The following is a 23,473-nucleotide window of genomic DNA, read 5'->3' as shown; positions in this document are numbered from 1 at the left end:
GATTTTTAAAGATTTACTTTTTATATTCATATGTTAAACTTCGACCCTCCATTGTGGCCCCACCCTACCCCCAGGGGTCATGATTTTCACATCTTTGAATCTACACTACCTGAAGATGCTTCCACACAAGTTTCAGCTTTCCTGGCCGATTAGTTTCTGAGAAGAAGATTTCTTAAGAGTTACTCTATATATTCATGTTAAACTTCGACCCCCCATTGTGGTCCCATCCTCAGGTGAGCTAAAAAGGTTAAGTTTACAATTCAATAAGTGGGTTTCTGGAAGAACAGATTTTGAAAATTTTCGTAATAAATATTGACAATTTTTTATACTTTTTTAATCTTTAGCTTTTAAGATCTGTGTACAAACATAGAATTGTGAGCAAATCTCTGAATCTTGCTTATAATTCGAAGCTTAACACTCAAATATGGTTAGTAAATAGAAATTGTAAACAACATGCACTACATGCATAACAAATAAAGAAAACAATTTATTTTTTCGAAATGAATCATATATATTATATACATGGATATACCTACATTTTTCCGTAAGCGATATTAAACTCTATTTAAACTGAATAAACTAGAGAAAATGCCGAGCATCTCAACAAAACCTATTGCATTAAACTACCATTACGCAAAAGATAATGCCGAATTACCGATAGAATGAATTGTATTTCAGTACCCCTACATCAGACTTTGCTTAATATGCGCAGGTAAACAGTTAACGTAACTGTTTGATTTACCGAAGTCTCTGATTGATTTGATACGAAAAACCACGAAATACAGACGATAGTTTCCAGGTTACAAAGCATAAATAATGAAAACGAAACGAAAATCAGAACAAGCTAACACCAACGTCATGTGTGAAAACTGTCAACGCATTGAAATATTTAGCCTCAATTTACTTCACAAAATCGGCACCAATATATTTTTCATGTTTCAAAACTTCCCTTCATACGCGAACTGTTGCACAACAAGCAAATTCATCATAGTCAGATCGACCCTTTTTCGTATAATGTCATGGCTGCTTTAAACAAAGAACCTCGTTTTAGAAGTATGGAATACGAGTCTTGGTAAAATGGGTATGCAAACCCGGGCCGTGGCAAAATAAATGCCAGGGCAGATCGGCAATTGTCAATTCCAAATACGCATTATTTTGCAGCAATATCTACAGCGAATACAAATATACTAGTTCATCAAATATCCTGAAATTTTAATGAGATTGGCAGATTAATAACTGCCAATCTTTTGTTTTGCCCAGGCCAAGTCTTGCCTACCCATTTTACCGGATGCCGAGCCCGATTGAAATACGCCTTTCCTTTATTATTATTTTCGTAATAACTTCGATTTGAAACAAAATTACCACTTAATTTTTGCAATTTATATTTTCCTTCCCATAAGGATAATTTATGCTAAACTACGTTGAATTTGCCTCGGTAGTTCTTGAGAAGAAGATTTTTAAAAATGCACCCCCCTTTTTCTACAGTTTCAAGGTTTTCTCCGCTTTGAATACAGATCGGACTTTAATTTTTGCAATTTATATTCGCCCTCCCATAAGGATGCTTTGTGCCAAATTTGGTTGAAATTGGATAAGCAGTTTTAGAGAAGAAGTTCAAAATGTAAAAAGTTTACAGACGGACAGACGGACAGACGGACGGACGGACGGACGGACAGACGGACGACGGACAAAATGTGATCAGAATAGCTCACTTGAGCTTTCAGCTCAGGTGAGCTAAAAACACTTAACAGAACTTTCATGAGTTGTGTTTTGTGGATATTATGGTGTTTATCCAAACATGTTTAGCATCCTTAAACAAAAGCACTTATTACCATGGGCAACAGTTGACATGGAAACCACTGATAGCTGCCTGTTTCCCTGAGGATCCATGAATGTTGACACTCCTGTGTTAAGTGCTTCTTTCCCCCAAGTGTCTGCACTGGAACACATCCCTCCCCAGTCAAATGGACGACTGGATGCCACAAAAGCTAGTCCCAGTTTACCGCCAAACGGGGTGTACGTCAGAAGGTGCATTAGACAAAACTGGCTGTTTTCATTGAAATATGCCTTTCCAAATTCCTACAAAAATCAAGACATGAAAATTCCATTGATTAATTAATTTATTACAATTTCTTAGCCTTTCCTTGCTTCAGAATTTCATTACTGCTCAAGGAGTCATTCCCAGCGAACATCTCCTCCCTCACATATGAAAATTTAGAAAACACTTCAATCTGATTAATAGGCCTAATCAACATGTTGATGTTGTCACCTTGATCATCTTTTCTCTGAGCGACATATTTAAAAAAAATTTTTTTGCTTTGTCATAGCTACATGCATATAAACCATACAGTATTCGTGAATTGTTTACAGAGTTCCCTTTTATATTGAAATTTCACATCAAAATTTCACATATATAATTATATACATTATATGTACATACCTTAAGTACAGTGCTCATATCCATTTTACGATCTTTAACATTGAATCCTTCCTCTGAGAAACTTGAAAAAACAATCAGCTGTTCAATCAAATAAAAATCTTTATTAGACATCAGATTTAGCAGCACAAGGGTGAAAATGATCTTATCACTTCATAAGATGTTGTCAAGTACTAAACAAAGTTTATCCCTTACATTAAAAACCATATAACGGTATTATAATTTATGTTCAATACCATGCAGATCTAAAGCATTTTACTTCTCAAAATTAAACTGGAAAAGTATGGATAAATTGTTCTTCTTTGTCATATTAAAGATATTTTTGCTGATTACATCAATAGGAATATAGCAAACAAGAGCTTTGAAACTTTTTGAATGTCCTTGCATTCAGCTAAACAATATTTTTAAGAAAGGAGAAAAAAAATCCTATATAAAGTTGAACTTTGATATTTTGAACTTCTGTCCCACATGTTAATGTGAATGGAAATTTCCAAGCACTGTTTATATACATTTATTGTATTTTAACCTCTATATATCTGTCCTTGGATATCTCAGAGGTTTTGTTTTTTTGGGGGTTTTTTTTGGTCCAATCAAGTTTGATATAAGGTTTGACAGTAACTTGTTATAAAATCTTTCTTTACCAACCTACCAAAAAATTTACAAATATTTTGTGTCAATGTCTACAAACCTGGATGAAAAGGAAATAAAACCATAGATGAGATCATCTTAAGAGACATCTGCTACAGGGGAGTGTTAATTAATTATGACTGTAAATGGGCGTGAACAGAAGAATCTTAACACTTAGTACAATCATTGTAATCAAAGTATTTTTACAATTATTGTCTCCTACACATTTCCAAGCAAGTATCCTAATTGTGTCAAATTAGAAAAATGTAGTTTGTAGCAGATCCATATCAAACAATATCAAACAAGAGATGTATGTGAAACACATAATTATGCCCCCTCCCTTGGACATACATTATAGGGTGCAATAAGCCTTTATTATAGGTAGTATACATTATTGGTGGTATACATGGAAATGAAATTGACCTTTTGAACTTAAAATCCAAAGGAGTCATCTACAGTACTATGTGAGATGCATCAACATTACAAGTATGATGTGTCTAAGTTAACATATTGTGGACTTGTATCCAAGGTACTTCAATTCAAAAGCATTTAAGAAATAGTCTTTTAACTCTATCAAAAATTGCTCGATCATGACTAAAACATAATTTGACCTTTTTATTCTATGACAATTCCTTTTAGTACGTGCAACCTCTGCTAAGAAAATAAACGGAAACTGCAAATAAATGGAATTTTACTAGGTCCAAGGGGCATAATTCTGTCAAAAAATGCTTAAAAACCAATCTTGACCTAGATATTCTTATCATAAATCTGTATACTTAATTTCATTTCAGTACGATGAAAATGAACGGAAACTGGACCAACCAACCCACTAACAGACAGAGAGACAGCAGCAAAGCAATAAGAACACATCCTTCTTCGAATGAGGGCATATAATGATAAAGATCCATCTAGTTTTCAATTTCTTTAGCTTTTGAATATCATCTGTCTGCATCATGCTAATTGCTTGTTTCAAATTTCCTTTTAATAAACTTTTATTTAAGATTAAATCATCAACTAATTCAGTTGTATTTACAATGTCTAACGACCCTCAGCCGTTTCTGATAACTCTAAATTATATATCTGCATTTTTTTTCATTCGTACCATAAATTTCCCTTTTATATTTACAAATACAAGTTGTCATCTAGTATTAATATTACAATCCCTTATTCAAAGAAATACTTGGCTTAGTGGTAACATGGAAATTAACAACATGATAGGTAAAGGGGTTCAAGCCACAGATGCACCAGTGCAACTTTCTTTTTTTCTAAGTTTGACCTCATCTTGTATACTTATTCCATGATAACCAAAGCATCATGAACAAAGCAATAACTTTTTAACTTTGTAAAATGCATGGATACCATCAAATAATATTTTCAATTTTATTTCATTTATTCACTATAAATTTTGAAGGAAAAATAACATTCTTTTGATAAAAAATACTTTGAGACCGAGGGTCTGCTGAGAGCTTTAGCAATTAACTTTAATGTGCAGAAAATTATCAAAATTTAATGAGTTTAATGAGATTTCCAAATGCAAAACTATTTTTTGCATTTTAAAGATTGTTTAACATTGTTTACATTTTTTTTTATCTTCTAGCTATTTGTGTCCTTTTCAACCCCACACAATTTTTTTTAAACAGCGGTATGGATCTGCAAGAGGCTAAGTTTCTTAAAGTCCTAAACTTATCTAAATTAGTTTTCCATACATGTGATATGTACTGGTGGTACACAAAATGTACCATTTTTTCAGCCCTGGTTCATTCACGGTGTACCGGCTGGACACCAAAATTCACGGAATATGAAAATTTGTACAGTAATTTGAATTTCTTGTTAAATGCCGCCACTTTGATCTTGTTCTCGCTCACAAGACACTTGGAAACAATACCTGTGTTTGGCACGTGACCTTCCGTGTAGTGTACACAAACTGTCGAATGTGAAGGTGTGAACTACCAATTGGGATAATTATATCTCACTGTAAATTCCTTGCAAGCGATTAAACAGGACTCAAAAACTGAAGTCACAGATTTAAAATTTACACAAATCTCTTATCCAAAGGCCAGTAACCTTCTGTTTTCCAGTTTAGAAATTTAAGTTAAATGTTACCAACTAAATCACAAATTCTCAGAAGGATGATAAAACACAGATGCAAAAGTCAGAACATAAATTTATATACATATCAAGATACAAGAGATATCTGTGCTGAATGGTACACACTAAATGTACTACCAGTACATGTACTTACCCTGCTGATTTCCAGTCCCAGGTCTGTGGCTCCTACCCCCCATACTGTCTTCTTGAAAATCTCATTCACCTGATTAATCATGTTAATCTACAAAGTGCCATAAAAATGCGAGTTAAATGGCTATCAAATTGGTCCATTTCCCAAAGTCTCTCTCATTTACCTGATAATTTCACTTAGTATACAAAGATGGTTCAATGAAAATGTATTAGGAATACATACAATGTAGTTTAATTTGTTCTTCATCAAATCGTTGAATCAGATGATGTTTCTTCTAAAGGTAATATATCTTATACAAATAAATGTGCTAAAAGAACCAATATTTGTCCACCATTGAAATAAATTTAACCGCATATCCTATCAAATACTTTCAAAAATAGACCCTTTACTTGACCTAATATGAAATTAAGTTCTAATGAAATTCAAGAAATATGGGCAATTTTTCACTTCTGATACATGTGTGTTTCACTGACTTAACCTTCATTCGCCTCATCTGCTGCTGGTAATTATAGGTCTTCAACTGATCTTACCTTAACAGACAAGTCTTTAGCTCGAGAGCGAGATTAACATAAGCATTTTGGCTTGTTTCTCAATCTTCTATGTAGTTATTGTAATATGTATGATGCTAATCACTAAATAAGTATTGTTTAAACTAAAAAAAATTTATAAGTCTTCAGCTCATCTTATGAAAAATAAGATTCTATCTGAATGTGATATTTATAAAAGGAAATCATTATTCAATGTAACTGGTATTACTAAAGAAATGAATGAAAAATAAATAATTTTAGTGACTGTATATTCTGCATAATGTGCAGTTAAATAGAGAGACCAATCAAAACAATGTGTCCCCTGATCTTCCGATCCCTAACCTCTGGGATAAAAGAATTGACATTCTTCACTTAATTTGTGCAAAATAGATTTACCGGGTAAATCGAGTGTGTGGCCACCATTGACCTACCATGTAGTTTTGAGTGCTGGGAATTGACCGTCCACCGATCCCATTAAAGAAGTAGTGATCTGCAACCAATAGGATTCTACAGACTTTCTGATTCCCAAGGTTGACACTTCTACGATGTCTGCCAGAATACCAGTCATCTGAGGAAAGAAAGTTCCGCTTGTTAAAGATAAGACTTACATTAATAATGGTAGTCAGCTGAGGTGTCATATGCTGACTATAATACTGCAGTTTTAAATCGTAAATTTTTGTTTGTTTGTTCCTTTCTCAATTTTCCATTTTATCAAAAAATAATAAAGCCTGTACAAATTATATGCTTAGAGAGTGCTAAATACAAAATTCCCCCACAGAGTGTGGCTGCATAGATAGAAAATATTCTATAGAAAATATCCTAAACATTCTTAATTTGAAATGGGCACGTAAAAACATTGCAGAATTTTCATTCTCTCCAAAGCTTGCAAAATATGCTGAAAAAGAAAAACCGAAATGAAATATATGAATTATGCAATAGGACAATCTAATTAAAATTAGATGTTCCAAATCACTACCGCATCTAAAACAATCTACAAAATAAAAATTAGATGTTCTGAATCCTCTACCACATCTCAAACTATCTACAGTAATAAAATTTAGATGCTCTGAATCTGCTACCAATTAGCAAACTTTCCTTGAAAAGTGGTAACTGATTCAAATATCTCATTTTAATTAGATTTATTTGGCAATAGGATGGTGGTTTTTTTTCAAGTTGGGTTGAAAGAGGCCCACAAGTGATTCCAAAAAAAAGAATCTGTAATAGCTGAGGAAAACATTGACAACAATGAGTACTGTACAAAAGATGACACTAAAAAAATTTTTGGCCTAAAATTCAGTTAAAGGGGGCTATAGCTACTAGTAAACAGACAATGCACTCATGTCATGCTATTTGGATTTGGTTGACTGTTAAAACAAATATTCATTACCAGGTAATTTGTTTTTTAATTATATCAGAATTGCTGTTTTCAGTCTCAAGGAAGTTTGTATCAAGATTTATTTCATCCTTGATAATCCAATGTTTTTGTGTGTGGGATTAATTATATATTTTAGTCTCAGTGGGTATTTGTCAGGGTATACCAACAGCCAATTATCACCTAGCTGTGCCCTTCGTATGACAATACATTTCATGACAAAAGAAGGATTGGCCGGTACTAGGGGTGAACAACTCCTATATCATATACCTAGTAGTGTATCAGCCCTGATACATGTGTTTTGGACTAAGCTAGGGCTGTATCACCCTCAGGGCTGATATTTCTCTGTCTCAGCCCGTCGTCGAGGGGGGTATTGCCCTCAAATTTAAAATCGCTTATTCCTAAATATCTTTGATTTAAATTAAGATTACCAGGTAGTTTGTAAAATAACGATAGAATGACAAATAAATAATACAAAGCATCACCTTACACTTCTGAATATTTTTACTTAATGCTGAAAATTGAAAAATAATATATCAAAAAAAGCACCAAAGAGTGATATGTATCTAAGCAAGGGGAGGTAACCTACACAACAGTTGTGTATTCAGAACAATAGCACGCTTTATTTAATATCAATTAACATTTAAATTATGGAGGATATAGAGAAGGATGGAACGAGACTTAATCTTAGAAAACCAGAGATTAGACTGTTAAAATTAAGTGATTAAGTAATGGACGCGCTTATGAACGTTCTCAAACAACTTGCTATAACAGTATGGATTTTTCTGAATGGAATCTGACAGGAAATCCCAGTGAAGGAATTTGACTCGTTATGACGTTGCGAAGGATGGAAGTTTCTCTCTCGATTATTTGGAATTCTAGAAGATAGTGCTTTATTTCAGACAATAGACTCTCTTCTACTGTATTTCAAACGACAATGGTTTGTCAACAAAGTCTGACAACTCTTACAGTTAACACATATAAAAAAGAATAAAAACGAACGAGTTTTGTAAGTCCAAAAAAAAAATCTATTGCTTCTTCATGATAATCTATATTCCATATTTGGAATTTGAATTTGAATAAAAGTCTTTGATTTTAGATATATGATATAAACAACATCACGCTGTTGTTTTGATCTTGTCCCTGGTATCAGCCCTCAGATGGTATCGGCCCGCACCCTTCGGGCCAATCGCTCAGGCTGATACCAGGGCTGAGATCAAAACAACAGTGTGATATTATATATGTCAAGCCAGGCATGACAGAACACTTCTGAGCTGTAAACAGTACTTTTACACAAAATGCATTGTTACTATCCTGAAATAAGGCTATATTTGGGAAGGATAAGAAAACGTGACAGAGAGCGAGGCTTGCTTAGCCCTCTTGACATTTCCCATCCAAGCACAACAGTTGCTTAATATATTTAAAGACAGTTAACATGTATCATGTAGGGCCCCCTGAATCTCTAGTCAGGTGCTCTACCAACTGAGCTATCTGGCGCCGGTATTTGAACTGGTCTGACTGTCACACTTGCAAAATAATAAATTTATAACATTTCATGCCTCAAACGGGCTATTTTTGGAAAAGTTGGCTGCATATCTCCAGTTTAAACCATAGCGTAAATGAATATAAAGCAAAAAACTGATGATGTCACAATGGATTTGAACATTTGATAAATGTACGAGGCCATATTGGGGCACTGACCAAATATAGCTTTTGTTTATTTGGTTATACATTCAGACATTGCAAGCGGTAGTTGCAGGATTAAAAATGCTGGATGATCAACTAATCAAACTTATTTTGCCACTATCATCCTAAACATTCAGTTTACAAATGTGAATCACAATACTTGAACATCGTTTCCGTTCAACCAATTCCATTTTGGTTTGATTTTCATATCTATCTTTGTGCTTTGTTTAGATTTTTTAAAGAGCAGTTTGGATCTCTTAGAGACTGAGTTCTTTAAGTCCTAAACTTATCTAAATTAGCACTCTAACATGATGTCTTTCAATTTTACAGTTTATAAGTCAAGAAAGTTTGCAACATTCTTAATTAAGAGTAAAACTTACCTAGCATATACATATAACAATTAAATAGTTACCTACCTTTCAACTTTTTCATATTGGAAATATTCATGTGCCTTAAATCCTTGCCCCCTGCACATTCTCTACACAAAAAGAGATAAAATTATTAAATTTCTATTCTTTTAGATTATTAAATTCACTCTTGCTTCTTGCATGACTAAACAGTATAGTATTACAATTACGGTGTAAAAATAATAATGAGTTTATTTGTTATTTTAGGAGCTTGGGAGAGTTTTAGGTTTTTCATATTTGCTAAGGGAAATTATATTAAATTCAGTATTATAAATATACCCTCTAGATAAACATGCTATCATACTTACACCGTGTGGTTTTGAACTGTGTTTTTCACGTCTGACTTCCTGTAAACCATCATGTCTGAGGAATTGATATATTTGGGATTGTGTCTCCATGCTGGCTGAAGATAAATAATACACATCCCATCAATATACATCAATATAAAAACATGAAATTCAAGTACAGTATAAACGGTTATAGCGAACATGCTTATAATAAATTGACGCTTACAGCGAAGTGATTTTCATTCCCTGTGACTATACATTGTAATATGTTTTACGGTGCTATTGTTGGGGCGAGGGCAGCATGTGATCAAATAATGAATTATGATAAATCAATAAAATAAAAGTAGCAACGTAACGTGAAGGAATTTGAATGCAAAATAAAATAAAACATACCTATTTTTTTCAGTAAATTTTCATTACTCATAATTTATAAGATTATTTATTTATCATGTTTATAAGTATAGAATTTATCTTAGATACAATATTGTTGAATAATGAAGATTTTAACATAATGTTCATGGCAGTTTATTTCATCTTTTCTTGCAGCAAACATTTCACTTAAACTTACATATAAAAAATTGATTATAGAGTTGCCCCCTCCCCGTTCCAAAAAAAAAATTCATATTTTGTTTAATTTACGTATAAAAAAATTTGCCAATCATGTAAAGAAAATCTTGCAAGAAGGTGAGATTTTAACAACATTTTAGGAATTGCATTGTGGATCGAAATTTACAGACGCCGAAAAATTCTGTCTGATTAATGTGTAAGAAATCCATTGTGACGTCACTCAAAAGGATGATATAACTCCGTTAGTCTAATGTACGTTGTGACAGCAGTAAATTTGCATGTACGTAGTCTTTAATTATTTTAATTTTGTTCTCCTGAGAGTGTGAAATGGGAAACCATATTTACAGGGAACTGCTGGTCCAATAAAAACAGGGCATTACTGGTCTGAGTAACTGACGCCAAAAAAATCAGTTGAATCAATGTGCAACTACCGGTAGTCCGAATTTTCTACTCACACACACCTTGCCATTAGAGCTCCCTTCTCTTGCTATTATATGTAGTGAACTTGACGGATATAACGAATCACGTTTATAACAAAACAAAATCGCCTGTTCCTCGAGCTTCATTAAAACAGTGTTTTACTGTACATGTAATTAATAAATGTTTTAACTTATTTTCAAATTTTACAGTACATGTTTCAAAATTTGTTAGAAATGAAAAAATTTTAAAAACCGCAGCAGGATTTGAACTCATGACTTACAGATTTGTAGCTATAATACTCAAACCCATTATACCGTATAACAGGTTTTTTCCACGTGTATCCAATTTCTGCTTTGTCTGTGACGATTTCCGGATCGCGGAAAATAAATCTGCGTAAATTTGATTCAAAGTTTTTTTTTTGTAATAGAATTCTTTCTTTAAAGACTCAGTTACACAGCAGTTTTGAGAAAAATGAAAATTTATAAAGGACTGTTACTATGATATGGGCCTAACATGGCCCCATGATTCGTAATTATTGAATGTGCTTCAGGTGCATATTTTGAGGACATTTGATAAAATATATGTTTTTCACTTATTTATTTGCACTCAGTGGCAGTATATGACATCAGAAGTGACAGTATTTTTGTACTTAAATCAAAATTTGTCCGAAATTGACATTTTTCCTATTGTTTTTTGAATGGAAAATATACGTTTTGCAGAGCAACGCTGTGAACAAGAACAAATTTTTGGTCACGAATAAGTCTTGGATAGATACATCTTTGTTGAAAATATTTTGTTTGTTTCAGCAATCACTCACTGTTTTCTGAAAGGAAAACTGCTTGAAAACAATCTGTTTTATGCTAAAAATGTTGTCGTCCATCCAAATTTTTTCAGACAGGGAGCTACAGAGCTGCAGCTATACTGCCACTCTGTTAAATAAATAACAAAGAGCTTCTCTTTATAGTATTAAATTTTAAAAATCTTGTTCTTTCAGTCCAGTGAAAACAGAATTCATCAGATCAAAATACCAGTTCTTACAGTGTTAACAAGCAGAAAGATGGTGATTTAATTGATTCAAAGTTTTTTTTTGTAATAGAGACTTTCTTTCCTGATAAAGTAAATAGGTTAGTAAAAGTACGGTGAACTATGTTCAGTTAGTATAGTTAGAGGTACATATTGTGGGATCGGAGGACAAGCGCCATATGCAGATAATAGATTTGTAAGCCTCGTTGTTTTTTTAATAATCCATTGACAAGCTAATTAAAACGGTTGCTTTCCTTGCATAAACCAATGTCTAATTATACCTGAGCTACTGGTATATGAAACGGTACATGATCTATTTATTTATGACTGTTTGCATCTCTGAAAATAATTATAGGTAATTATTTCACATTGAGGAAATCGTGTAAATTTTTTCATTGAACGACTTTTTTATTATAAAGAGTGATAATTTAAACACTTATTTTTATTATAATTTTATCACTTTTCCCCTCTTACCTCACATGTTTAAACAATCATGAATTATATTTTCAATGTGACTTTGAAATAGTGAAAATTTGATTGCATAAATTTTATATATCGTTCTAGGCTCTGATTTGTGGCAAAATATGACGCAGAAAAAACCTGATGGAATTTATCTGAATTATTTTTTATATTCAAAAGTGCATTTTTATAGTTTCAAGGGACACTTAATATACTTTGAACAGAAGACACATATCAAGTATAATTAATATCATTGTGTTCCGAGTTTATATTTAATCATACATACATGTACTTTGAGCTATCTGAAACCACAAAAAAAATACATTCTATCATGCCACTGTTAGCCAATATTAACTGGCTGAATTCAAGTCTGAGCTGCTGTTAATGAACTTTCGTCACATGAAACTCTCAAATCCAATCAAAATCAACAGAGTATAGAAACAAATAATAATTAGCTGCTATTTTGGTACATCACAGTATTCATTAAACACGTTTATGTTAGTATTTAACTAGAGGTACGGTAAACAAGCTCACAAATAATGCCCCCACTAAGAAAATATAACATAAGTTATATTAGAAATATTATGTATTAGAAAGAATGGATAGATTTTTTTTCTTATATTGACCTTGAACTTGCTCAAATGATCGAAGCTCATGGACAGGACATATTTACAGCCCATGGACAGAACATATTTACAGGCCACAAACAACCTTTGTTTTAAATTTTAGCTTTTATTCCTTTTCCATTGCAAGATAAAGCTTAGACATGATTATACATTTATTAAAACAAATATCTTGAACTGCACAACTGACCCTCGGACAAGTTCATGACTCATCCTCAGGTCATAAGCAATCTTTATGTGAAGAAGAAACTTCCAATTTTTCTCCATAAGAAAGGTATAAAGCAGACACAAATTATGAGCTTTTTCTTTTTCAAATACAATGACCAAAATACCCCCTCAGGTCAAAAGCAATCTTTATTTGCAGTAAGAACTTTCAATGTTTCTCAAAAGAAAAACTCTGTATACAGGAATATTTTTTGCCCCAGTCTTAAATTTTTCCACTGACAATAAGGGCAAAAGGACGAAAAATAAAAGGGGGCAAATATTTCACTGTAAACAGTATTGACCGGACACAGATTATGCTCTTTACTTTCCAATGACCATTAAATTGCCCAAATAACATTAGGGCAAAATCATGACACACCCTCAGGTCATAAGTAACTGTTGTATAAGTAAGAACTTCCAATGTTCTTCCATAAGAAAGATATGGACAGGAAATGATAGTACAGACAGACAAAAGACTGAAGGACGAACGGACAAGATGATTGGAATATTACCCCCCTCCCTTTAGAAAAAACTTTTGTTTGCGGGGGGTATAAATATTATAAATTCTCTATTCTATACCCAAATCTCAATATATGTACTTTATACATGTATGTCTATATGTATAACAAAACTGCAAGTTTTCTCAAATGTCTAATCATATCACTTATGGCTTAAATAATTTAATATGGCATTGTTTTAAAGAGAAACATTTAACATGAGAGATCTCATGAATATATTGCAAAATGTTATTCCCACAGCTGGCTGTGACAAACATTAAGATAGAAAGATGTCCCCCAAGTCAAAACTTGTGGGATTCAGTTTGTTCTGGTTACAACTGGATTCAAAAACATGTAAGATGCATTGGAATTTGAATCTGTGATACCACAGATCTTTATGTTTCAAACTTACTGTGAGCAAGCTCACAATTGATACCCCCCGCTAAGAAAAAATCATAACTCATGTATTTTTTCTATTATAGAAAATAATGGATGAATCTATTTAACCGTCCATTTTCTATAAATAAAAACTGCTCTATTTTTTAAAACTGTTAATGCTAATATGAGTACACAAACCAATTTCTATTCTTAAAATTCCATTTTAGTTCAAGTTAACTGTTAATGCATGAGGACATTTGCCTCCTTATGTTAACAAACATGACTCGAATCAAACGAAATTCCACATGTCAAGCAGACATTTAATATAAAAATTTTGAATTATTAGTACACTGAGCCCTAGCTATTCTTCTCCAAAAAAAATTTTCCACACATTTATTTTCAAAAAAAAAAAAATACATTGGGGCAGGCCATTTTCAGAAAGACGGGGATGAGTATCTAAAAAATAATTTTATGTGGCCTGACAAGCAAGCTTTGTGTTAAATTTTAGCTTTGTATTATTCACATTAATACAAGACATGACACAGAAAGGAATTAAGCATTTTCTAAACAATGACCTTGAACTTTCTTAATTCACCTTTGGTCAAGGTCATGACACACCCTCAGGTTATAAGCAATTTTGATGTGAATTAAGAACTTCCAATATTTGTCCATTAGAAAGATATGGACTGGACAAGAATTTTTCTGACAGTGACCTTGGCCTTGCTCAAATGACCTTGGGTCAAGGTCACGACACACCCTTAGGTCATAAGCAATCTTTGTGTGAACTGAGAACTTCCAATGTTTCTCCATAAGAAAGATATGGACCGGACACGAATTTTGCACTTTTTCTGCCAGTGACCTTGACCTTGCCCAAATGACCTTGGGTCAAGGTCATGACACACCTTTAGGTCATAAGCAATCTTTGTGTGAAGTAAGAACTTCCAATGTCTCTGCATAAGAAAGATGTGGACTAGACACAAATTTTGCACTTTTTCTGTCCTTGACCTTGACCGAATGACCTTGGTTCAAGGTCATGACACATCCTTAGGTCATAAGCAATCTTTGTGTGAAGTAAGAACTTTCAATGTTTCTCCATAAGAAAGATATGGACTGGACAAGAATTTTGAACAGACAGTTGGACAGATGGACAGACAGACGGACAGACAAGGTGATTCCTATATACCCCCCCCCCCCAAACTTCGTTTGCAGGGGTATAATGAGTCGACTGTATATACATGTATGTTCACTATGCCTTAAATCAAATTAAGCAATTAAACCTACCCAAATCTTAATGGGCCTTTCTCTTCATAATATGCGACATAATACGCATTGTTTAAACTTGGCTAATATTGTATTGTATATAGATGTTTAATTGTGTGGCTTTTTGTACATTCATAGCTCTGACTGTAGAAACTGACCGAAAAACCTTCAGCAACCTTGTAAGAAAAATCATAAACTGCACGAAATATTCAAACTGATGTTTTTTAAAACTCAATTTCCTATAGAAGACAATTTGGCAGTTTCTTCTATCTAAGGTACTGATGTACATTAACAATACTTTTAATAGTTAATATTTCTTAATTTTTACAATCAATTTAGTAATTTGAAGAGAGATGTAATTATAAAAAATAAAATGCTAATGTAAATTCTGTGATGATTCACGCAGGTTATGAAGGTAGCGATCATTGCAGAAAAATTTTACATATTACCCCACTAACGTTTAAATACATGCATGTATATTTAAGCATTGAATCATTATTTTTTGAAAGACGTGGTCTCATAACTGCAACAGTGTTTGCATACAAATTGAATAACACACGCTTAGCCTAGCGCATTATGAAAATTTGTTTGAACCCTGCAATATGGAAAAAAAATCAGATAACACTCTGTAAAATTGACAGTATCAAGAAAGGAAAATTGATGGGTATATATTAAAGGGTTTTACTGTAAGATCACTTCTTATTATCTAGTACATGTATAAAGTTTATGTTTAATCTCACAACTTCTTACTTCAATAATGAATTCCTCCTCATGAGTGGATATGTGAGCTAGTATACCATTGGACTCAATAGTCACTGTACAGCTTGACGTGGGATCATCTGCAAATTACAAAAAAGTCAGTAAGGTATGTAGAAAACCTTGTGTTTTCTGTCAGAGAAGTAGGGAGAAGTAGGGACATCCGGGTATGCTGTGACAAATAAGTTCATGTATAAAACAAGAAGTTTTTATCAGGGATTGACTACAGGTACCAAACTACCAGCATGAACCATTTTAAAAATGTGTAAATAAATGTCTTAAGAGGGCTTTTATATATTGTATGTATATTGATCAACAGTCAAAGCTCTGTATCAACATATAGAAAAAATATTCAAATTCCATCTATTAGCTAAAACAAACAGAATTTATCTTCACCAAATACATGTAATAGTTCATCATAAATAAAATTTAAAATAAATTAAAATCAAAATTTGTTTTCCACCCCCAGCATCCATAAATCTTTAATACATATTGTTGGGTAGCTGCATGTAAAAACTTATTTTACCTGTATTAATGTATGGCAGTTTAAGTAAATATATGGCATTTTTCGTAGCTCTGCATGGACAATGGACAAAACCTAGTTTTGATTGGTAGAGTAATGGATTTGTACATGTAAGCAAAAGGACTTAAGTTCAAACCCAAAGAAATTGTAAATGTGATTATCATGGAGAGCTGAAAATTTCACAACTTAATACGTTAAGAGAATTAACAGACGGGATTTAATTTTGACTTGGACTTGGACACGATTTGACTCAAAATTTTCAAATTTTATTTTTCCATTTTCAATGTTTATACTGATAAATATAGAAGATTTAATGCTATGTCAAAATTTGAAAGTCAATTATCAAGTTATAAGCAAGATACAGAGTTCATAATTCTTTGTTTTGTAAACAAAGCTCGAATATTGTCAATTTTTACATATGTGTTGTATTGGTGTAAGTTTCAATCAAATGTATCTTTCTTTTGTTGATACTGGTATTTATTAAGATATTGTGTTAGTTTAAATTTTTTTTACATGTCATTTTGTCTAAGAAATGGTTAATCTCTACATTACATATTTGTAAACAACTATAAGACTCGAGCTTTGTTTACATAACAACCAATTCTTACCTCTGTATCTTGCTTGTAACTGACTTTAACATTCAATATTTTGGTCAATCATTTAAATGCACCAGTAAACCATTTTATATATAAAAAATAAAAATATTTTTTTGGATCTCAAATCGTGTCCAAGTCCCTTTAAAACATGCTAGTAGTTATATATATTTTGCGATGGTTTTATTGAAATAGATCAACAGTCTAAAATTGTGTGCGATTCATTTCAGTTTTTTCATCTCTAAATATCCATTTTAACGCTATATATCACAATTTAATACTTTCTGTATTGTAATGTGATGACATTAATTGTTGTTGAAAAGTCAATGAAAATTCATGATTTTAAAACAAGGGTAAAGTCAATTTTATTTGGTATTTATTTGATTTGAAGTTTGACGAGTGGAAATTTTGTTAAAAAAAGCAAAACTTTCAATGTAGTCAAAATGAGCACATCGCCAAGATTACCACGTTTAAAGAATAATAATGTCTCGATCTGCTACACTTGTGGTTGTGGTATTCACTTAGTGGTGTGTGCATGTCTGAAGTGTTATTTTGAATCATGCATTGAAAGGTGAAGCAACACATACACATGCACAGTCATAAATGTTGTTTTAATAACACACTGTAAACCTGTTAATAACACACTGTAAACCTGTTATTAACACACTGTAAACCTGTTAATAACACACTGTAAACCTGTTAATAACACACTGTAAACCTGTAAGTGTTCCTGTGTAGTAGTGAGTATGCTGTAATAAGGTCTTTTTCTCCAATCCACTTCCATCCACTGTTAGTACTTCTAGTGATGGAGTAACCACCCTGGATTTTTCTAACTCAATTTCAAAAGTCCTGAAATCAAATATATTTTATAAATTATATGACAGAGAAGTTTGATGTAAACATTAACTTTTGTATTCAACAATTAAAGTACAAATTACAGAAAACAAGGAGAATAAAATTAACTTACTTTTTAAAAGCCTCAAATTTCATGAAAGAGTAACTGTCCAGTATTGGAAGTTTGAGGTCTTTTTGTCCCCTCAGTAAAATGTCAGACAGCTTTAGAACTTCATAATGATGTAATCTGTCATTAAGTTCACCTGTTTATGAAAAAAACATAAGCAAAATAATCGATCAATCAACCCGGCAATCCAACCACCCATCCAGCCAGCTATCTATCAGGCTAGCATTTTATGTTCCAATTGGGTCTGTTTGGATATATCGATGCTTCCCATTACCGCTGTTAAATTCAAGTGCATATCGAGAGTTTCCACTTTTTAATCATCTTCGCTAGCCAAGGGTTTACGATCCGCTTCTCTCCTCTACAACCCAAGGGTTGTAGAGGAGAGAAGCGGATCATAAACCCTTGGCTAGGGTTGTAGAGGAGAGAAGCGGATCGTAAACCCTTGGGTTGTAGAGGAGAGAAGCGGATCGTAAACCCTTGGCTAGCGAAGATGCTTTTTAACGTAAACAAACTGCACCACTTCACAGAGATTTGCTGAAACTGAATAATTTTGACGCTGTTTTGACAAATTACACCGAGATTACTGATGATGATGTCAGGTATTAAAAGTTCGAAGTGACAATATGTGTGCTGGTCACTTTGCCCCAAAACTATTATGCCCCCATGCATGAGTGCCCCAAATTTTTTGGAGTGCCCCATTTACATTTCACAACACCACCAAGTACATTTCATGGGGGCCCTAAATGTCATTTTTTTCCGAATGAATAAATAAACCTTGTTTTAGATTTCCAAATCTAATGAATGATTACAAAGGAAGGTAAAATTACCTTTCATAAAATCGAGTCAACCTAAATATTGAATATAATCTAAAAAAATTGGGGATGCTCATGAAAATAATCCAACGAAATTTTTGAGCAAAATCGAATTAGCACATATGGGGCACTCGTGAAAATGATCAAAAGTATACTATAATTGAGATTCCATCGAAGATTTTAAAGATAATCAGGCGAACATATATTGGGGTGCTCGTGAAAATAAATCAAAACTTGGGGACTTTGAACTTGGAGTGCTCTTGATATTACACCAACATTGTTAATGCAATATCAGTAATTTAGGGCACTTGTGAAAGAAATCCAAAACTGATAATTTTTACTTTGGGGTGCTCGAGAAAGGTACCCCGGTATTTGGTGCCCTAGTGAAACATAACTGGGTCACTCAAAAAAAAAATGGGAGCGCTCATGCATTGGGCCTTTGGCTTTGGGGCGAAACAACATGTAACCCGACAGTATCAGTAGTAATCAGGGTAAAATGTCTAGGGAAATTTTTAATATCAAATATTTGTATTGAATGTGCACGGAAATAAGATTTATCAGTCCAAGGCTATCAATTTTTTTTGTGCAACTTTAATTTTACGATAGTATGGTACTGTATCTCCTGGCCAGCTTGCCCAATCTAAATTTTTCAGTATTTTCATGCTCCTGTACATTTTGGGGTCTTCAACTTACACATGTATGAAAAAGTTGTATATATATATAGTATCATTGAGTCCATATTTTTGACAGTCTTCATCTACATGATCTAACATGATCTAATATGTGTCTTCTTTACAAATTAAATGCATGAGCAATAAATTTCAGAAGTTTAGCATGAATTTTAATTGTAGCTTGCTTTATGTTTACTTTAGACTTAGGTGATTATAACCATTTAACATTTCGTTACTTCCATCATGTCCATAATGGCATCAACAAAACAATGGGTTTCAGCCATTACTACGTCCTGAATTTGATGCTTTAATTACATGCATGTAAATAGCATTGTCAGTTGAATTAATCTTCAAGTACAGCATTCATGACTTAACTTGTTTATTAAAATCATTTGTCTCTGCAGACGATTCATCATATAAGCTTCCACATACTCATAGCATTTTTATTTTTTTTATAGTACCGTATAATGATTTAAATTCACAGTAAAGCCAGATTTACATAATTTGCTCATTTTAGTTGGGAAAACTTCACAAATTTCTACTTGTTTATAGTCTGTCCCAAGATATTTTTGCTGCATATTTTCATAAATTATTTGATATTTATAAATACCTCTTGATTCAGATGATGTTCATTCAATAGTATAAAAAAAATCCCAAGATTCCCCTTTTGAAACGCCCCCATCTAGCTTGTCAGGTTTCAATACAAGGCAAACAAGTGAAAAGCTGTCAATGTGACAGCAAACTTAAGTGAGCTGTATCCATAATCCATGTCAATTCTTAATTGATAAACACTGCCTACCATATCCAGAGAAATGGAGTACCCAAATGCTGCGCAATATTTTGCCAAAAAATGACTAAGTTCAAAAGCTGGTATTTTTTTCATAAATTATCAGAAATCAAAATCCTAGCAATATGCACACCTCTGATATATATATATATATATATATATATACTGTGGTTTCATTAATATTCAAGGGCATCAATTTTCGTGGATAAAGTGAAAATCACAGTTTCAAGGATACGTAAATTCGTGGCCAATGATCCTATCAGTTCAAAATATTAATAGAAAATGCACTTTAATGAACATTTAATTTCGTGTATCAACTTATCAACGAAATCCATGAAAATTGGTATTCAACGAATATTGATGAAACCATAGTATACAATTGATCTGCAAAAGAACAACTTCCTATCTTGAAAACTGTAGGAGGAGTTATCCATACGATAAGGGTACCCTTTTGGCAGCCGCCAGCTCACCATTTTCACCATATTACAATAACCGGATTTTTCCGTTAAAAAACCGAGTTAAAAAATAGAAAGTCAAAGGGGATTTTGCATTGCATCAGCCATAATTATAAGCCCGGATGATAACGTTGAAAATTGGGAGAGGTATTCTGTGTGACTTCCGAATGGAGAAAAGATGTCAACATACCCCATTATAAATCTCCGTAGGAAATCTGTTTTCATTCTTGTGAATTTTTTACAAGGAGAAAATGATAATGTGTGAATGAAGTTATCATGGAAATTTTCCTTTTCATCGATTTCAATTGCACTTCTTTCACAGGTATGTCTATTTTTATTAAAAATCGTCCAAATGTGCAGCATAAATTTCTTTGGACAGACTACAGTAAATACTATATAGGTTGTTTGATTGTTAATTTACCATAGTATTATATGCATACAAAAATGCAAGTATTCCTGCGAGAATGAACGAGATATAAACAAAGGATGAACACCGTAAAAATTTGGACCTCGTCAGTTTTAGCCTTTAGGACCGTGGACCATATAGATATCTATAAATACCGATTACGTTACACAAATCAATTTTTCAATGCGAACAACATGAAAACATGGAACATGTTCAATGTGGGTAGGCTTATTAAAAGATAAAATAAATTTACCTTGCACAATTTGGACGACAATAGAAAATAACATAGGAGATATAACTGCTAAAATACAAACGATATACATGATACATTTTTTTCTGATTATGTTCAATCGAAAGTAGGAATATCCAAAAATCCCGATCCCGATCCCGATTTAATTGGAATGTGCATGGTTGAGCGTTTTGTCAACTTTAGACCATGATTCTGAAAACCTTGTTTGGGATTGCATTAGCTTTGTCTCTTACATATATCTTTAAACTGGTGTAAGTATTTATCAGACAAAACTAAGACGGCGATCAGACCACTGTCATGACATTCAGCTGATTATTACAGACCCTGAAACGTGCTACTACACCACAGGTCCAGTACAATCACTATAATAAGCTACGTAGCTAAATTTACCTACTTGGGTATTTAAACCTACCGGTAGTAGCTTTATTTACCTACCTGGTATGATTTTAATAAATTAAAAACTAAATATAAATAGTCGCACGAAAAAAAGGTGTGGGTCATAGTGGCGGTTCGTTACTCTTTTTGAACGGTACGTTTCGTTTTGTGAACGGTACGGTTCGTTTCTTGCACGGAACGGTACGGTTCGTTTTAGAGGTGTAGTAGCACGTTTCAGGGTCTGTACAAACATACTTTATAAGACTTAACGTTCAAATTATGATCCCTGAGGGGTAGGGTGGGAACACAATAGGTGTGAATTTTTATACATAGAGAAAAATCTTCTAAAATCTCAAAAACTGAAATATCAAAAGGAGCTCAATGTTTAACTTAAGAATATGTTGGAGAAATTTTTAAAATCTTTAAAAATCAAGGTATGCTCTAGCTACTAAGTTGTCTACATATATAGTTGTAGTATTTCATGTATTTCAGTTTGTTTCTTGACTACCATAAAACTGTATGGAACCATCGACCAGGAAAATGTCACATTGTGGAAGGAATAGGTATGATTTATTAATTACCATCTCACTGGTTAAGACAATTAAGCACTCAAATTGGATACTTAAAATAGTGTGTTTTCGATGAAGTACAAATCAAAAGATGCATAAAAAGTTTTGAATAGTTATATAATAAATGCATAAACTTTGGGGGTAAGTTAATTTCAAAGGCTTAATCCGGATTGATTTAATTCACAGCTATGTGCAAAAAGTCGCTTGTCTGTACTTCATATGATAACGTCATGAATGATAAACTTTGATGTCACAATCTACATCTCTATTGATATATGTAGATAAATGTAAATTTTTGAAAATGTGTTCAAATTTAATTACTGGTCATGTTACTGACATTTATAATTTTCTTAGGCAAAATGACTAATGATTTATCCCTGCACAAGCCTCTCAAATTTTCTCTGTATGAAATAATGTGAAAATAATGATCTCAGTAGGTTGGGATATCCTAACTTAAAATGTTCCTAAGTTACCATGGCCTGGGCTATTCTTACGATGTTCCTAAGTCATATCTTAGGAACATACATAGGTCATATATAGATTTAGAAAAGGTTTGTAAACATTCCTGCTGGTTTTTAACCAGGTTTGTCAATCACTGGTGGACCAGAATTATCGATAAAGAAACTGTTGACATGATGATACATATTGACTTTTGATATTCATTTTAGATCATGGATCTGAAGACATGCAAACCACCAAGTCTGGATTAACTTTCATCACCTCTGTAAGTCATCTACAAATGACAAAACTCAAAAATACATATAAAATGTATGTATGATTCAATCAACATGCAGAATAATTCAGCACATTATTGCTGTGTATATATTTTACATTCAAGTCTGGTTGAAGCACAGAGAAAAGTGGCCCAATGATTTGCAGTACTTTATTGAAATAATATTGATAATTGATTTTTATGCCCTAGTCAGCTGGTATAGTAGTACACACATCATTTGTGGTACCCCTAAGGAGTTCATGCTGTAGATGACTTCCTTTGTTTATTAGGTCAAAGGTCAGATATCAAGGTTTAAACCATTCTTCACATCAACAAGTGGACTATAATAGTGTTGTCCAAGAACGTTTTTGCTTGATAGGCAGTAATTGATACACGGAAAGGAGAGAGCTCCTGCTGATTTTAAGATCAAATCACTTTGCAAATGCCTGTCGGCAGTTATTTTTCACTTGATATACTAGTATTCATTTAAGGTTAAGAATACAGTAGTCTGACCCTTAAACTTTGACCTCATGACCTAGAAATAAATTTGGATCGTCTTCTTCTGGGATATACCATGATTGATATCAATCAAT

The 23,473-nt window shown here is 32.9% G+C and overlaps 2 protein-coding genes across 2 annotated transcripts in view; one reads left to right on the top strand and one right to left on the bottom strand.

Annotated features, from left to right (window-relative positions):
- Window positions 1-1,785: 1,785 nt before the first annotated feature.
- Window positions 1,786-21,385, bottom strand: LOC105322445 (ADAM 17-like protease). The gene is made up of 10 exons (XM_066077631.1): window positions 21,228-21,385; window positions 17,850-17,979; window positions 17,601-17,731; window positions 15,761-15,849; window positions 9,601-9,695; window positions 9,302-9,363; window positions 6,259-6,395; window positions 5,304-5,390; window positions 2,438-2,515; window positions 1,786-2,076 (listed from the first exon to the last, which is right to left on the bottom strand). Exons 1-10 carry the CDS (start codon window positions 21,295-21,297, stop codon window positions 1,786-1,788), a joined length of 1,170 nt encoding a protein of 389 aa, XP_065933703.1. The 5' UTR covers window positions 21,298-21,385.
- Window positions 21,352-23,473, top strand: part of LOC105322421 (serum paraoxonase/arylesterase 1) — a 15,280-nt gene continuing 13,158 nt past the window's right edge. The window contains exons 1-3 of the mRNA XM_034446130.2: window positions 21,352-21,475; window positions 22,092-22,162; window positions 22,837-22,892. Of these exons, the coding sequence (XP_034302021.2) occupies window positions 21,411-21,475; window positions 22,092-22,162; window positions 22,837-22,892 (192 nt within the window). The 5' untranslated portion in view covers window positions 21,352-21,410. The remainder of the gene's footprint in view (window positions 21,476-22,091; window positions 22,163-22,836; window positions 22,893-23,473) is intronic.

The sequence above is a fragment of the Magallana gigas genome, chromosome 2 (genome assembly GCF_963853765.1).
Source record: "Magallana gigas chromosome 2, xbMagGiga1.1, whole genome shotgun sequence".
In the NCBI taxonomy this organism is placed as follows: domain Eukaryota; kingdom Metazoa; phylum Mollusca; class Bivalvia; order Ostreida; family Ostreidae; genus Magallana; species Magallana gigas.
This window is presented reverse-complemented; position numbering and strand designations above follow the sequence as displayed.